The following is an 18,898-nucleotide window of genomic DNA, read 5'->3' as shown; positions in this document are numbered from 1 at the left end:
TATATTATCTCTTGATGTTCAGTAATTATTATGTTAATTTTCATTCTATACTCTTTCTTTTTGTACTATGTTCAGTAGTTTTTGTTGCCATACGTTGTACCCTCTACAATTGTCATGCAATAAAGTTCTTCCATCAACTGAAAAAGCAACCATTGCATTTGACCTGAATAGTATTAGATTTTGCGTTTGAAAAAAAAATGTTTGAAAAAGAGTGATTTCTGTACGAACCAATGAGAACATCTCCTGGTCCTGGTACAAAACCGCCACATTCTGCCAATCAAAGTACTGGATGAAGGCACGACGCGCTGCATTGTGGGAGGAGTCTGGCGCCTCAGTCCGGAAGAAGGTCGGGAACAACTTCCGGTCGCTCAAGGCGGGCGAGGTTGATGCGTATGACACCTAGCAAGCATATTTACATTGGCATGTACATAATTATACAATAATCAGTGGTCTAATAACAAGTTTCACATTTCTGGTCTGTTGCCAATTTGAAGAAAAATTAAACTTGATTTGCTTGTCAATGACAAGAATAACAGTATTCATAGACTGTGTCAAACTCTGAATCACTGGCAAAGGTTCGTGATACCACGGTTAATTGACGCCTTTAGTTAGTTGACAATGAAAACGTTAAAGGCGCCCAATGCGATTTTAGAGCAGCAAAACAGGAGATATTCTGAATAAGGCAATCTATTGTGATATTGACACATGCTGCTTCACATTAGCATATTTCATACTTTGGGTAGAACTGCAGAAACAAGCCCTAAGATGAGTCCTTTATTTTCTGGGTGGTACCCTAAAAATCAGCCCAGGGCCCTTCCAGAAACCATTTTCCGTCAGAACTTTGGGTATGTCTGCTTCATGAGGGTCAATATATACTGGGTTAGTGTGGTTTTAACTTAGTATGTAGATGTGACTAGAATATTGGCTTTGAAAAATCGGGTTTCTAAGCCCTAAAAACTGCACTGAATGCCTTTAACGTTGTCCTCACCATGACCAGGTTCCACAGTGGCACGACCTGTGCCAGAGACTTGGACACGGACGAACAGTGAGCTCCCAGCAGCATGGTCATCCCGGGCTTCCGGTAGATCATGTCAAAAAACGCGTCTATTCCAACACCAGAGTCACACTGGGGAAACAAAATAAATGGGTTTTATTAGAACTAGGATTAAGTTCCATCGGATCGTTGCACATTTGCTTTTGAAATTGCATGGGGTCGTGTGGCGTAAGGGCAGAGTGCTCGACTCGGAACCGAGAGGTCCCGGGTTCGAGTCCTGACATGCCACCGAGCTTGTTGCCTTAGGAAAGGCACTTAACACGACTTTCCTCACTTCTCTCATTAGTATAGCATTAATATATGTTGTCAAATATATTTTTTCCTTACAAGATATTGTCAAACATATTTTTTTTTCCTTACAGGATGTTGTCAAACATATTTTATTTCCTTAAAAGCCTTGGCCTTCCTATGCCAGGTTGGAAATAAAGTTATGCCAAATGTTTGACATATTTTCCATTAACTTTAAATATAGACACGAGTGTTAATGATAGCCAGATGTTGTCCCACAAGTTATTTCCTATGACTGAGTACCGCCGAAAACTACAAGAAATGCATTGGCCTTCCTATGTCAGGTTGGAAAGTTACGCCAAATGTGTTTGACATATTTTCCATTAACCCTAATTCTGTTCAGATGGTGTCAAACAAGTTTTTTTTCCTTAACACTATCTAGACCGGGCTTTTTTGGGCTTGGTGGGCAAATTAGCATAAATTATGCATTTTAATGATAAAATTTACATAAAATTATATGGGATGTTATTAATATTAGAAACAATGTGTAACTTGACATAAAACTCATTAAATTCTATTGTTGAAACGAAAATTACTAAATTTAGCAAACAAATGCCTGTCAGAAACCCGTTGCCATGGCAACACAAAAAATATTATCTTATTCCAATGATACAGAATTGTTGCCAACAATATTCTAGGAAAATTTTGGTCGTTCTAGCGCAAGCCGTTCAGACGCTATGTGACATCAAAGTTGGCATGGGCACTTTAAGCTCCACCCCCTCGGTCTAGATAGGGTTAAAAGCAGCTGGGCCTTCCTATGTCAGGTAGAAATAAAGTTATACCAACTGTTACATGTTTGACACATTTTCCATTAACTTTAAATATAGACACGAGTGTTCATGATAGCCAGATGTTTGTCCAACAAGTTATTTCCTATGACGGAGTACCGCCGACCCAGTCCATTAACGGGCAGTTATCACCATCACAGCCACTTGTAAAAGCTACTAAAGTTCTTCCATAAGATACAAAAGGCACAAATATAACGTGTCACAGCCTCTATGATTTGCTGAAACGAAACTACAAGAAATGCATAGACCTTCTTAGGTGAAGTTGGAAAGTTACGCCAAATGTGTTTGACATATTTTCCATTAACCCTAATGATGTTAAGAGGCATAAAAGAGGCCATATACATCACGGCACTTCAACCATCGCTCAACCGGGACGGGGGGGCGATATCGACTTCAGACAACCTTTTGATCCATCACGTGTCCCCAGCATTTGAGGAAGACTGAGTGATTCAGTCGAAAATTCCGGTGAGTCAAATTTATGAGTTGGAGAACAGTTTAAATTTTTCATCATCTAATGATGTTCAGATGTTGTCAAACAAGTCTTTTTTCCTTAAAGGCCTTGGCCTTCCTATGTCAGTTTTGAAATAAAGTTATACCAACTGTTACATGTTTGACATATTTTCCATTAACTTTAAATATAGACACGAGTGTTCATGATAGCCAGATGTTTGTCCAACAAGTTATTTCCTATGACGGAGTATCGCCGACCCAGTCCATTAACGGGCAGTTATCACCATCACAGCCACTTGTAAAAGCTACTAAAGTTCTTCCATAAGATACAAAAGGCACAAAAATAACGTGTCACAACCTCTATGATTTGCTGAAATGTAACTACTATTTTTCGTTAACCCTAATGATGTTAAGAGGCATAAAAGAGGCCATATACATCAGGGCACTTCAACCATCGCTCAACCGGGACGGGGGCGATATCGACTTCAGACAACCTTTGACCCTTTGATGACGTCACACGTGGGAAAAATCACGTGTCCATAGCATTTGGGTCGGATAGCTGAGGAAGACTGAGTGATTCAGTCAAAAATCCTGGTGAGTCAAATTTATGACTTGGAGAACAGTTTAAAATAAAAGTCTTTTTTGAAATAAAGTTATACCAAATGTTTGACATATTTTCCATTAACTTTAAATATAGACACGAGTGTTCATGATAGCCAGATGTTTGTCCAACAAGTTATTTCCTATGACGGAGTACCGCCGACCCAGTCCATTAACGGGCAGTTATCACCATCACAGCCACTTGTAAAAGCTACTAGTTCTTCCATAAGATACAAAAGGCAGAAATATGATGTGTCACAACCACTATGATTTGCTGAAATAAAACTACAATAAATGCATCGACCTTCCTAGGTCAGGTTGGAAAGTTATGCCAAATGTTTGACATATTTTCCATTAACTATAAATAAAGACACTATATGATAATAGCCAGATGTTGTCAAACACATTATTTCCTTAAAACTACAAGAAATGCATCAACCTTCCTAGGTCAGGTTGGAAAGTTACGCCAAATGTGTTTGACATATTTTCCATTAACCCTAATTCTGTTCAGATGGTGTCAAACAAGTTTTTTTCCTTAACACTATCTAGACCGGGCTTTTTTGGGCTTGGTGGGCAAATTAGCATAAATTATGCATTTTAATGATAAACTTTACATAAAATTATATGGGATGTTATTAATATTAGAAACAATGTGTAACTTGACATAAAACTCATTAAATTCTATTGTTGAAACGAAAATTACTAAATTTAGCAAACAAATGCCTGTCAGAAACCCGTTGCCATGGCAACACAAAAATATTATCTTATTCCAATGATACAGAATTGTTGCCAACAATATTCTAGGAAAATTTTGGTCGTTCTAGCGCAAGCCGTTCAGACGCTATGTGACATCAAAGTTGGCATGGGCACTTTAAGCTCCACCCCCTCGGTCTAGATAGGGTTAAAAGCAGCTGGGCCTTCCTATGTCAGGTAGAAATAAAGTTATACCAACTGTTACATGTTTGACACATTTTCCATTAACTTTAAATATAGACACGAGTGTTCATGATAGCCAGATGTTTGTCCAACAAGTTATTTCCTATGACGGAGTACCGCCGACCCAGTCCATTAACGGGCAGTTATCACCATCACAGCCACTTGTAAAAGCTACTAAAGTTCTTCCATAAGATACAAAAGGCACAAATATAACGTGTCACAGCCTCTATGATTTGCTGAAACGAAACTACAAGAAATGCATAGACCTTCTTAGGTGAAGTTGGAAAGTTACGCCAAATGTGTTTGACATATTTTCCATTAACCCTAATGATGTTAAGATGCATAAAATAGGCCATTTATATCACGGCACTTCAACCATCGCTCAACCGGGACGGGGGGCGATATCGACTTCAGACAACCTTTGATCCATCACGTGTCCCCAGCATTTGAGGAAGACTGAGTGATTCAGTCGAAAATTCCGGTGAGTCAAATTTATGAGTTGGAGAATAGTTTAAATTTTTCATAATCTAATGATGTTCAGATGTTGTCAAACAAGTCTTTTTTCCTTAAAGGCCTTGGCCTTCCTATATCAGGTTTGAAATAAAGTTATGCCAAATGTTTGACATATTTTCCATTAACTTTAAATATAGACACGAGTGTTCGTGATAGCCAGATGTTTGTCCAACAAGTTATTTCCTATGACGGAGTACCGCCGACCCAGTCCATTAACGGACAGTTATCACCATCACAGCCACTTGTAAAAGCTCTTTAATGGACTGGAAATAAAATACTGCCTCCGATTGCTCACGATGCGGAAAAGATTACGTTATTACGTGGATAGGTCCTTATTAACATTCAGAAGATCGCTCAAAAGGTCAACAGTGTTCTTTAAGATTCATTCTCTTCAGCTCTTAAGTGATATCTCATGGTACATACATCAAAGCTGTGTGAAGTTTCGAAAAATTATTCTACCATACTAGAAACCGTTGACTCAAAAGAGTGTTGTAAGTATATTAAAATAGTCTTCTAATTGACGATTCAAAACGTAAAGAAGAATTCATTTTTGCTATGTTTTATACTTGTTTTTATTATGTTTACCGAAGGAAAACATATTGTTTTACTCAGTTTCTTCCTCCTCTTCTGTTCCAAACACTAACCTCTGACCTACCCAATGACATGATTTGTTGACGTCTGTCACCATGGTGACTGGTGTTGGGTTACATAATGTTGTAATTTTACGGTCTGCTCAACTCCTGTCACCATATACTCGTACCACACGTATGTGAATGTGTTTGAGTAAAAATTAACAGGGCAGACCATGTCTGAAGGTAAACATTAATAAAATGTATTTGCTTTGCAAATGTTACTTCTCTTATTATCATTTCTTTTCTACCATTTATCAAACTAATTTCACAGTTGCTTAAAGAGCATACTCATACAGGAGTAATCTTGATTAGCAATTTTAATGCAATAGCAAACATTCATTACTATATAATGATACAATTAGCGTTGTAATTAGGAAGGCTTCTCCTCTTGTCTTTCTAAATTATCTTTCTGAATACGAACCAAACAAACAAGAACCGCTTATGTAAAATCAAAAGGAAAGGCAATTTGCACGTTATTACAGCTTTTGTACTCCACTAGTAGCTATTATAGCATCTGCAATCTGGAACAAAGATTATGTAAATGTTAAATAGAATAGAGGACGAATGTCACATCGTTTTTTTTTATTTATTGAAACAACAAAGTTCATGGTACAATACACAGAGGTGGAAACTCTAGCTGAAGCTAATATTTTTTTTTTTAGATTTTTTAAATTTTTTTCATATCACATTGTTATAGAACGTAGATTGTATAGTAAGGAGAGAAATAAACTGTATAGGTTTGTACAAAACCTACTTCCGTACTTCATACACTTGAGCACTGTAGAAAAGTTCATATTCCTAATGCAACTAGACAAATCTTCCACCGAAAAACATATCTGTTTCTTTATATCTCTACTATAACTGAAAAGCGAGGAGAAGTTGAATTTATCTAATGATAACTAGTTTTATTATGTATATATTTGTTCATCATTTTTTTCGCACTCTCGCATTACATTTAGGTTCTCAAGAAGACGCCATCCATAAAAATTACTTGGTGTGTTCCAAACGAAATTGTTAGGAACGCGATGCCTACGGACTAGAGCATGTAGTTGGCTACGTGCATTACATTAGACTTATTTAGAGCGTTGCTGCTACGGCATTGCCGTTTGATTGATGTTAGGATTGCGAACTAAAACCGTATCTTTTGTAGGTGGATGTACAAGTTTTCCCTGGTAATCCCTCAGTTTCGGGAGAGAGATTAGCTGGACCCAGTTTCTGGCGCCCTGTCATTCAGGATTATCCATGCACCACTGATACAGTAGCCACTGCAACTTAGGCCGTTTCTCACAAGGTCAAAAGACGGAAATACAACTAGAGAAGTAACATTTGCAAAGCAAATGCATAATGTTTACCTTCGGACATGGTCTGCTCTGTTAATTTTTACTCAAACACATTTACATACATGTACTACTAGTATATAGTGACAGGAGTAGAGCAGACCATGAAATTGCAACATTATGTAACCCAACACCAGTCACCATGGTGACAGACGTCAACAAATCATGCCATTGGCCAGGTCAGAGGTTAGTGTTTGGAATAGAAGAGGAGGAAGAAACTGAGTAAAAACAATATGTTTTCCTTCGGTAAACATAACTAACACCTTTAGTGCACTATGCACCAAGTAATATCTAGCGTCATCAGTGCACAGTAAACCAGTCAGAATTGCCCTGATGAAGATGACAGAAGGTCATCGAAACGTCGGCCCGTGAAAAATAAATGGTTGTGATCAAAGAACTTTGCTATTCATTCGTTTACCAACCTGATGAAACTATTTACGGAGGGAATACAACTAGTTTGACCACATCACAATTCTAGCAGCCCTTCCACTGGCCAGGCCTGATAAGCCCTGATAGTGATAGATGTTTTAACACAAGAATACTGTGTGTCTATTCAAACTTTCATACTTTGGTCAAATTAGGTTATTTGGATAGAGAAGGTCATCAGCCGACGTAATTTATGCAAATGATGACGGCCATAGATAGGACCTTATTCACACATATAAAGTACAACAGATTTCAAGAGTCTTGTTGCAAGTACAACAGATGTCTCGATGCTAGAGACAGATTTGAATATATCTTTACATGCAGTGATTCCCACCATGCAAAAATAAGTAAATATATAAGACTGCTTTGTCATTAGAAAAAAAACGAAACTCGTGATTAGCCCCCACTTGATTGTAACCATATATCAAGTTGTGCTAGCCCTTGTTGTTTGAGTAATTACGATTTTGTAGGTTTTATTGTATATCAGGTCTTATTCAATTCCTTTTTGTACTTTGCCATGCATTGTACCATGTGCAATTGTCGTGCAATGAAGCTCTTTCGTTATATCAGTTGGAGAGGGCACGAAGTTGCAGAACCATAATCATACATAAGATTATAGAATAGCAGAGAAAACAAGATGGATTGCATTCATCAGGCAGTTGGAAAGGTGATAAAACCTGTGGTGAGGGAAGAAAAATGGGTTACTTTTCTTTTGGCCCCAGGTTCATATCCTCACGATGTGGTTCTGATATTAGAGGTCTTCTGGCACTCACCCTACCCGGTGGTTTAGTACGGGCTATCTATCATGACGTCTTGGTGTGTTAGGATCTACCTACCGTTGAACCATCACCAGTGCTGAGTACCTAAACCCATGTTCAGGTCCAGGTCCGGATTCAACTCCAGAGGTTTAGGATTAGGTCACCTTTAGGTTTAGGTCTGGACTTGTAAGTCCTGACCTAAACCCAGGTCATACACAAAATATGGAGGGGAGTTCTCAGTGAACATTTCCCAATGGAAAATGGGTCATCTTTACCGCAAAATATTGTAGCGAGTACTGCACTACCATAGTTTAGAAGCAAGATAATTGTTGTTTGTGAGCACGTCTGGGCAAAACTGTGGCAACATAATTTACGGAGTCCGACACTTGACGATGCCAAATGTTTTATCCATTTTGCAATGCAAAATTATGACTATTAAAGATTTCAAGGGGTTTAGAACAAAAGGGGAATGTGACATAATTTTTAAAGTCTAGTTCCAGGCGTTCAGGATTTTTTTTTACTTGAACCTAAACATTTTTACAAGTCCTGAACTAGTTCCAGCGAACCGGTACACAGCACTAACCATCACCGTGCAGTAATCTGTCGCACTCACTCTAATAATAGAACGCTGTGCACGAGATAGTCGTATCAATGACAGAAATATGAGTGTACTTCGACTAGCTTGTTTTACCATGATACATTTCAATGTCCGAAATAGAAAAATATTGATTGCCAGAACATAACCATAATTCTGTCTCAGCTCACTCAACGATGATTAGATTTTGATATCAAGATAGAAACGTGTACCGCCACATTATGAATCTATATGAATTGTACAAGTTCTATATCATATTATCACACGTCCATTCTCAATATAGAAAGCAAAGAAAAAGAGGGTCATTTGGGCGTTTTGTAATGTTGAGTAGAACTTTTTGACAGATGTAATATCACGAGTCCTGGGTATTGAACTGACATGAACAAAATAAGAGGATGACTGTAAAGCAAACTAGTTAACATCGACGATCCTTAGGCCACAGCAAGTATATTTTATGCATGGATGCCATCCTCCACAGACTCCAACTCTAATGCGATGGGGCGAAAAAAACAAGGCGGGCCAAAAATAAACAAGATTTCTACATATCCAAGTTTTGGCATCATAAAGTTTGTTAAACAAGAAATGATACCTATATTGTTAACTGCCAACTATTATAACATCCATTGTCACTGAAAAAAGTTTTTAGTTGTACAAATGGTTCTGATTCAGTGGGCACATCACGTATAAAAGGAATGAAATGCATCACTGCATCAAAGTTAAAGACAAAACAATAAACTATAGCCTTGTCTTGTTTCCTCTCTTCATATTTATCTGCAAATTTTTTTCCCAAACATCAGGCGAAACTCAATTCGCGCGCTGATGTCATCCATAAAAATTACTTGCTGTGGTTTTTTCTTTAAATACAAAATACTGTCAAAAGATAAATAAACTAGATCTTTATTCACCATGGATCTGCAAATAAAACTGCTAAAGCCTCGTTGGCCCTTCGTTTACCATGAGAATCACAGTCACACTGTGTTGTCGCCGGGATAATATTACCTAATTGAGAAGTTTATTGCAATTCGTGCCCGGAGGCTAATTGCAACTCATAAACATGCAACAATATTGAAACAGATTGTACAATAACTAAAATCTACATAATGAAAAAAATAGTTGAATAAATCAATAGTTATGTCTAAACCTATGTCTGAAGGGTTTGACTTCTCTTTTGTAAACCGTGGAAGACGTAATGCCCCACCTTTTCCAAAATTTGTGGGTTTTGGGAAGTTAACAGAAGAATATTTTTTTTCTTTGTGAGTAAGTTTAGAGAAATTGGGATAAATTGTAGAAGTTTAAATATACAGCTCATTTCGAACGTTGTTATAAAACGAACAATTTGAGACCAAACCCTTTATGGCTGTTATACCAATTACAATCAAGAGCACTTAGATATGACTACAATCCATATCTGATCACGTCTTTGCTACAAACGTCGTTGATCTATCTACGTCATTACGTTGTAGATCCAACGAACCGTCGTAGTTTTAATGAGCTTTGTAATGAATCCTGACATATGAAAAGAGCTGATTGCTTAGCCTAGGTGACTCCACGTGAAGTAACATCAAAACAATAACCTCTGAATTTGGTGAAACGTCTTCTCTTATCCACGATTCCAGAGTGTTTGTGCTCTGTAAGGTTTGTAACTCTGGTAGCGTAGAAGATGAAATACATTTTGTACTTGATTGTAGATTGTATGATATTGAACGTGACAAACTATTTAGAGTAATCCACTTAGACAAACTGTATAAAGGTAGAACAAAGAAAGAGGTATTCAGTCATCTCATGTCTACCAGTAATGACTATACAATAGAAAAACTTTGTGAATTTATCTCCAATTGCTTCAAAAAGAGAGAAGAAATCCTCAAGGCCTATATTAGTTTATTCTCTAGTAGTTGTTAAGACTGTGCGTCATTCTGTTATTCTGTTATCCTTGTATCCTATGTATCATGTTACTCAGTACGATGTACATGTAACATCACATTCTGATGTATGCATTTAGCCCCATGGGCATGAACATGCAAATAAAGATTCAATTATTGTGTTTTTGGACGGTGATAACACATGTCTCTGAAACTACACTGGCACAGTACGGAAACTACAATGGAAGGCAATGGGTACCAAACTCTTTGTCATTTTTTTTTAATCATAACGTCAATTCGAGTCATCTCGTACACTACCTCAGGTAGTCTCTCCAATACAGATGGTATGTTTCAATGTATGTTTATCTAAGATCTTTTCTTTTCAAGAAAAAAAAACAACTTGCAATTGTAAGATCTTACCTGAGTATTGTTGCAGAACATCTTGAGCTGTATGCCAGGAATCAACTGTGCTTCGTTGACGTGTTTGATGGCAAGGCGGGCTGCAGTCAGTTTAGAGTAGCCTTCCGAAGCGTATGGAGACCCGCTTAGGGCAAACAACCCACCAATGTAGACTGTACGTCGGTTCAGTTCATCTGTGACTAACTCTACATCCCCTATATCAGATGGGCCGCATGTTTCGGGAGGGTCCTGCGATGTCGTTGTTGCAGTAGAAGGTACTGGTAACATCGCAGTGTGAATGATGACCAAACAGAACACAACATGACGCATGGTGCTGGCTGCTTTGAACCTACGGGCTGTAGCCTGCAAGTTGCGTGCAACAGTTCGCACCGTCAGAAGAAAGGCGCCAACTGAATGTAGAGATTGGTTCCGTCTGGTCCTGCTCTACAGGTCTGCGTCATCCGTCTGCAGCATGCATCGTCTGGTCGGTAAGAGGAAGAGGAAAAACGTCATGCAGACCTAAAAGCCATTATTTTTACTAGAAAGGTAACATTTGCAAAGCAAATACATAATGTTTACCTTCGCATATGGTCTGCTCTGTTAATTCTTACTCAAACAAATTGATATATATGGTCAGACGGTACCTAAATCCCTATTGCTATAAAATTGCAAAATTATGTAACCCAACACCAGTTACCATGGTGACAGATGTCTGGTTCAGTTCATTGACCTTATTGGTTTGGAGAAGAAGAGGAAATAGAGCAAAAACAATATGTTTTCCTTCGGTAAACATAAGAAATGCAGAATGATTCCCTCTCCAATGTTAAAGCGACATTATGTAAGATTTTCACAATTTCAAACATTGCTTTTTTACACATTTTCTTGCGCTAAAAGTAAACATGGGCTCATAATAAGATTTGGGGAGTAAAACATCAACGTCATTGCGCTGCAAAAACGTGTTGGAAAACTGCCAACTCCTCGGCGATAGCGCGGATCGCGGCCATGTTGTTTGTTTACATTCTTTTTAAAAGCCTCCTAAAAATTCCTGGCGCAACTTATTCTCACTCTGCGCTGAGTCGCCGGAAAAGTGAAATATTGATATACGATGATTAAAAACTTTTATTTTTGAAAGTTGTTTCAGTGAGAAATGAATGTTGTAATAGTTGCATTGGCTTGTTTAACAAGGTACATTTGAAAATGTAGGAATCTTGTTTTTTCTTTGCCTGCCTTGCTTGTTTTTTCACCCCATCGCACTAGATTTAGAGTCTGTGGAGGATGTCATCCATAAAATTAACTTCCTGTGGCCTAGTCACGCGTTCCAAGACACATCGCCATACGAAACACAACGTCGTACCAGACCTAACATGAACACTGTCGATGTCCCGTGTAAGCCGATTTTTGTAATTTTTTCCCATTTTCACAAGCAATAAAATTCAACTTCCCGACAAGGTATGACACAGAAATTTTCACTGACTGTACTTCGCATGTTCTAACAGTGTATGGCGTTTCAATGGTCAGCAATGCTTAATTCTTCTGTAATGTGCTTTCAAAGATGCTTCCAGGGAATTTTTTCACTTTGGCCTCGCTATGTCACTGAACACACGAAGTACTAGACCGTAGGGGGAAAACGAATTACATTTCAAATATTGGATCCGAGCCCGAAGCATATGTCTCAACATGTGAGCTTGATTTCCCAAAACATAAATAAAGTTGTACACATGCCTTGTAGGACAAGCATATAATATTACCTTTAATTATTCATGTCTACGTGACAGATAATTTCCTGATATAATCTCTGCGCCCCACTCATATGACAAGGCCAAGGGCGTCATTTCGTTATTTGTTATATTCGTCATACATCTTTTATCTTGATCTTTAATTAACACTAGTCTATGTTTCAGAATATTACTAGGATTATACGCTTCAGATAATACAAAAAATTATTGACGTAGCATAAGACCATTCTTACTCAAGCATTCCAAAGGATCAAGAAAAGTCTGATATATGAAAACATAATTTAAATGTATAACGCCTTGTGGCCCGAAAAAAATGTTCTATGTACAACGGCGAGAGATTAAGGTGTACGGTATTGCAATATGAATACTAGAAAGTTACCATTGCAAAGCAAATGCATATTTGTAACTTCGCATTATCTGCTCTGCTAATTCTTACTCGAACACATGTATATATATATATATATATATATATATATATATATATATATATATATATAAGGTGATGGAAGTCTAAATCACTCCTGCTATAAAATTGCAACATGATGTAACCCAACTCTAGTTACCATGGTGATAGACTGTTTGGCCCAGGTCATTGACCTCTTGTGTTTGCAGAGGAGGAAACTGAGCAAAAACAACATGTTTTCCTTCGGTAAACATGATAAAACAAGTTATTTTCCCCAGACATGCTGACAAATTCATCGATGGGCCGCTCTACGGTTCCCCCGATTGAGTGATATTTCCGGACCGATGATGAAACATAAGCGGGGCTCATCAATTATTTACCGACCATGACATAGCCACCTGGAACATATTATATACATACACTCGACTCCATACAACAAATATATAGTCAATGGTAATAACATTCAATGGATGGGACCTCCACTGTGACTCACGGGACCCTAAGTCTATAACACGCCAATTTTCTTAATAAATATGCAGTCATTTCAAGATAATTATCACATTCCCCTGGTCTTCCGTCTACTCAGGAAATAATTCGCTATCAGGTTTGTGTTTTGTAATTCAGATAAACGAGTAATAAATTAATTAATGTAATTATGTTTCCAAATGTTTTTATAAAGAGAGAAGGAAGGGCAACTAACAGTAGATGATAGGTTGTTTATAGTATTATTGTAATGTATAGATACCTAGCACTTTGCATTAGAATATAGCGTACCAGTATGAAATACTCATGTTTTACATACTGGACATCCTCTTGTCAATTTAGCCCATCTGGGCAAGAACATGCAATAAAGATTCATATCATATCAATAAAAGAAAAATAATACAAGACGTTGACTGGTTACAGAATTTTGTAACGATTTTCGTAGTTGTGCAAAGTCTAGGGTCATCGTGTAATGTTGGCAAACTATTCACCTCAGGAAGTCTTGCAAATGACACTTGGGGAAGGGCGTTGGTATGGTATGATTGGAAAACATCCGTTGGGACATTTCTATCACATATAGAAGGCAATTTTTTCAAGAGAGTTGTGGGGATATAAATGACTTAAAACCAAAGCATCACATGGATGATTATTGCTATCTGCACATTTGCAATCAATTATGATCGTTGCCAAAGAATATCTTCCATTCGCTTTTGTCAAAAACCTTAATGAAATTTCAATCAATAACTAAGAACATGTCCTGCACTTTGTACATTCAGTTCAACTGGCTGCCAACGATAAATGACTTAACACCACAGCATCACATGGATGATTATTGCTATCTGCACATTTGCAATCAATTATGATCGTTGCCAAAGAATATCTTGCATTCGCCTTTGTCAAAAACCTTAATGAAATCTAAATCAATAACTACGAACATACCGTGCACTTTGTACCTTGATTTCAACTGTCTGCCTACGATATAAGACAAATGATACTAAATGGCACACAAGGTGGTCCTCAGGAACTAGAGGAGACTGAGTGAAAAATTGGACAGAACTCCATGGGTCGGTTATACGTGCACCAGAGCTCACAATATGCTGTACATATATGCACATTTAACAACCCCCGTTTGTATGTATAGTCCTTAATAATACGCACACATTTCCTATATAACCTAAATCAACGCTTCCACTATACTTTCATGACATATTGTGAACATGTAACATCTGTGTCCATAATATTACTAGGGTCCATAATATCGCCACCTTGAGAAACAGTGTGCTGGAAGGTATTTTTACTGCAACATACCCTAGGTATGTACATTTGATGTGTGAAGGAGTGCATACCAAAAGTATGCTGCAGTAAAAATATCTTTAAGCACACTGTGTCTCAAGGTGGCGATATTATGGACCCTGGTGATATTATGGACACAGATTTTATCTCAATAACGTACCTTTTTCCAGTAGTGTAATATCTTCTGATTTCACTCCAGGTCACCCACTGCCAGATGGTGACGGTAAAGTGAGTCCTCTGTACTTCTGCGATCCAGCCTACGGATGGTTTCCTGATTAGGGATATTCCATTGCGGAAATTCAGAAAAGGGGTGATGCTGTATTACCCAGGCAATGGTGGAAACGATGTACCAAACAAGACCTAATAGTAGAAGTGAAGATGATTATTTACGGTATAATTGACAACCCTCACCATGTTAGTGCACTTGCACACCGTATTCTTATCGCTAAATATTGTATTTACACATGTTTCATCAAAAATTTCAATCCAAACGTCACTATTTTCAGAAACAGACTAAACAAAACCATAGAAATAGAACATAACGAACAATGGCAACACTTTACTTGATATTTTTCCAGATAACTCCTGTTAAAAACGTCTTTGTTTGTTATGTATTATTATGTACGATTGTATGTTAACTCTGTATCTCTTTTATTGTTACATTGTGAATAATAATCATGTTTGAATAAAAAAGATTTTAAAAAATTACCCAGGCAAGATGAAATGGAAAACAAGAAAGACTGAATTTCATAACTACTCTGTATTAAAATACATGAGTTGTTCCTGACGTAATAAAAGAAAAAACTAAATGGATGCTAAATTGGTGTTGTTATTGGATTTTGGGATAGAAATTACGACTCAATGGTTTGACGTTCGTGCACCAAGGCAGCTAGACAATAATGCTGTGACATACAGACTGAAATTGCAACCGTGTGAGAATTAGACACACAATGCATGTTAATGTGAGAAGAAGTGGAAAGGTACATCTGTAGGTAGCAACTGCAGTGCATTTTCTGACGAAGCTGTCGTAGTAAAAATACAAGATACAAGATGACTTTATTCGCTTTCGCAGTGTGAATGACACTGAATCAAAACCGAATTTACATGTACTAAAAATCTCAATTATATAAAAACAGTTGCAGTGGCTAAAATATTGTCGTTTTAAAATAGACGCCATTGAATAATATATATAGGTGGCTATAGATATATTTACAAACAATGCAAGTTAAGATTTCATGTCAGACAAAGCTACAAAAGACAGACTGGTACAATATATTTACAGTGCTGATTTCATGCCAAGTCGTGATCTTTATTCCCATTCAGATACAGATTCATGTACAGATACCTATCCATGTACAGATACAGCTTCATGTACAGATACAGATATAGATTTTTTGACCGAGTATGATGACCGTGTCAGTCCCTACCCCTGAGTGAGTGTTACAGTTGAAACGGTGGCATTCGCGTAGATTTGTTTAAGGTGGATAACAGGTTGCGAATCTGAGACCCACACACTTTGGGCATCCGTCTTCTCCAGCGGCACCATATCGAGTTAAAATTAGGTCTTCTGATGACTGCAATTTTTTTATATATTTCATAACCAGACATGGTGACAGTACACTCAAGTTATGTCAATTTGTATGTAACCACAAACCCAGAGGAAGCATACATGACAATACAATACTCATTTTCACTTGAGTTAAGTAAGAAAAGTCGTGCTAAGTGCCTTTCCCAAGAGCACATGATCGGTGGCATGTCAGGACTCAAACCCGGGACTGTGGGGTCGTGTGGCGTAGCGGCAGAGTGCGCGACTAGGAACCTAGAGGTCCCGGGTTCGAGTCCTGACATGACACCGATCTTGTGCCCTTGGAAAAGACACTTTAAACGGCTTTCCTCACTTAGCTCAGGTGTAAATGAGTATTGTCCTGTCATGTATTTGTCCCCTGTGTTGGTGGCGGCATTAATATAAGTTGATAAAACTTGAGTGTGCCGTCACCACGTCTGGTGATTACATGTTGGAATAAAACAAAAAACAAAAAAATCGGGACTCTTGGTTCTGTGTCGACCACGCTGCCGCTACACAATACGACCCCACAACTGCAAGTTGGTCCGGCATGTTATGGCATTGCCTTTGTCTACCATTCATTTTGCACCATATCATTACTATCTAGCTAACTGCCCACCACAAGCCAGATTCTTTATCACACACACACGTGATCCGACTGCGGTTTTATTTTTGTTTGACCCGTGGCAGACAGTACTCGGCAGTCTGAATCAGACCATTGCCTCCATTGACGCAAGTTGTCTTCTTTTTTTATCCACAGCACTTAACGCATCTGAGTGGAATCAGGAGTCAGAGCCACCAGATTATATACAGCATCTGCATGCGAATCTGAATCTTCACTCTCAGATATAGCTACCGTGACTGCCATGAGGTATAACCCGATACTAGCATGAGGTATAGCCCGATACAAGTCAAGTAAGTCAAGTCAATCTTTATTGCACAACAATTGTAACGGGTACAATGCATGGCAAACTCTTCAGTACTACATATCTAGCTAGCATCTACTCTCACGTCTACAGTATTACCAAGCTCCAAGCGTATGAACGATTTGCAAACATTGTACGCTGAATACGATGGAAGACGAAACGCATTTTATCTCAAATTGTACCCTCTATAGCAATGAACGAAATGAACTCTTTGACGTAGCCTCCAAATTCTACCCAAGGTTTCACACAAACAAAAACTACTCTACTCTTACATAAAAAAAACACAAATTACAGAAAAAGTGGGATCCTTTGTCTTCCTCCGTCTTCAAAAAAGAAGTCAAACCCAGTAGTTTTTACTAGTAGTTTCTTAGTAGCTAGTAGTTCTATGTGTACTAATTATCTGTTTTTAAACCAAATATTTCTTCTGTTCATGCAATTAGCCCTCGGGCATGAATTTGCAATAAAAATCACTATATTGGACTAAACTCATAAGGCCACAGCAAGTATTTTTTTGGATGGCATCAGCGCGCGCATTAATTTTCGCCTCATTTTAGAAGAAAAAAATTAATTGTTGCACTCTGACAGTGGTCAACATGCTGAAAATGGGCAAAGATGTCTGCTGCCATGCCGGAAGGTGGATGGTAGATAACTATGAAGAGAGGAGACAAGACAAGGCTCTGATTTAATGTTTTGTCTTTTACTTTCAATTCATGCAGTGATGTGGTTCGTTCCTTTTAAACAGTATTCATATTGTATGTGATGGTTGGTGGCTGTATATATGTGATGTTACCACTGAATCAAAACCATTTGTACAATGATTGAAAACTTTCAAATTCATTTTTCAAAGTTTTTTTTTCAGTGACAAATGGATGCTGTAATAGTTGGCAGTAAACTTAGCACAATATAGGTATCATTTCTTGTTTAACAAGATTTATAATGTCAAAAATTGACCTTTTTTTTGGCCCGCCTTGTTTTTTTTTCGCCCGCTCGCATTAGATTTGGAGTCTGCGGAGAATGTCATCCATAAAATTTACTTGCTGTGACCTAAAGCCTATATACCGGCAAAAGCCAAGCGTGGTCTAATAGAAATGTCAAGAAGTCGGAACAATATTAATCATGCCTCGACTTTGACGGGCTGAATAAAAGTTGTAAGCGGGAACTATACGGGGATGACTGCGGGGCGCTAGATGTTGGTTAGGCCATGCTGATTTCATTATATGGATGACATCCTCTGGGAACCCCAACACTGATGCGAGCGTGCGAATAAAAAAAAAAATTAAAAGTTGCTTTCATTATGAAATGTGCGTGGCTATGAAGGTTGAACAAATGACGCAGAGTGTGGTATGGCAAATTATCTACTTCTTTACATTTCAGTCTTTTTGGTTTAATTTTGGCATTCTACGACATTGGTATCATTTTGCAATATTTTTTTGCAACTTACGGTATATATTTGCTCATTTTGCTACAGTAACTGTTTTGTACGATGTACAGTATGGTTGAAAACTTTTTTTTAAACAGCCGAAAATTCATGCGTGCGTGGATGCCATCCATGTAATCAAAATCAACATGGCCTTAGCTTCAGAAGACCCCCAAAGTAGTGCTCGCGGGCGAACAAAAAAAAGATCCGGTCAAAAATAAAAATGCTACTAAACCACAGAATCAGGAATACAAAGCTGGTATTGTGAAGTTGCAATTGCGGCAAATACTGGCTTTTTGTGGATTTTATGAATCGGCACTGTGCGTATTTTACTGAGTTCTTGAGTCGTGGAGCTTCGGTAGCCTGGGTGCCCGGCTCCGTATTGTTACTAACTACCATGGACTACCCAGGCCTAGAGCCAGGCCAGAGCCTAAGAGGACG

At 38.0% G+C, this 18,898-nt stretch overlaps 1 protein-coding gene across 1 annotated transcript; it reads right to left on the bottom strand.

Moving 5' to 3' along the window:
* Positions 1-4: 4 nt before the first annotated feature.
* Positions 5-10,923, bottom strand: LOC109487604 (gamma-aminobutyric acid type B receptor subunit 1-like). Its single transcript, XM_019791609.1, has 4 exons — positions 10,657-10,923; positions 989-1,126; positions 229-399; positions 5-10 (listed from the first exon to the last, which is right to left on the bottom strand). Exons 1-4 carry the CDS (start codon positions 10,921-10,923, stop codon positions 5-7), a joined length of 582 nt encoding a protein of 193 aa, XP_019647168.1.
* Between the last annotated feature and the right edge of the window lie 7,975 nt (positions 10,924-18,898).

This window comes from Branchiostoma belcheri, unplaced genomic scaffold, assembly GCF_001625305.1.
Source record: "Branchiostoma belcheri isolate BF01 breed outbred unplaced genomic scaffold, Haploidv18h27 scaffold9, whole genome shotgun sequence".
Classification (NCBI taxonomy): Eukaryota; Metazoa; Chordata; class Leptocardii; order Amphioxiformes; family Branchiostomatidae; genus Branchiostoma; species Branchiostoma belcheri.
The sequence above is the reverse complement of the archived record's forward strand: the minus strand, read 5'-3'. Positions and strand labels throughout refer to the sequence as shown.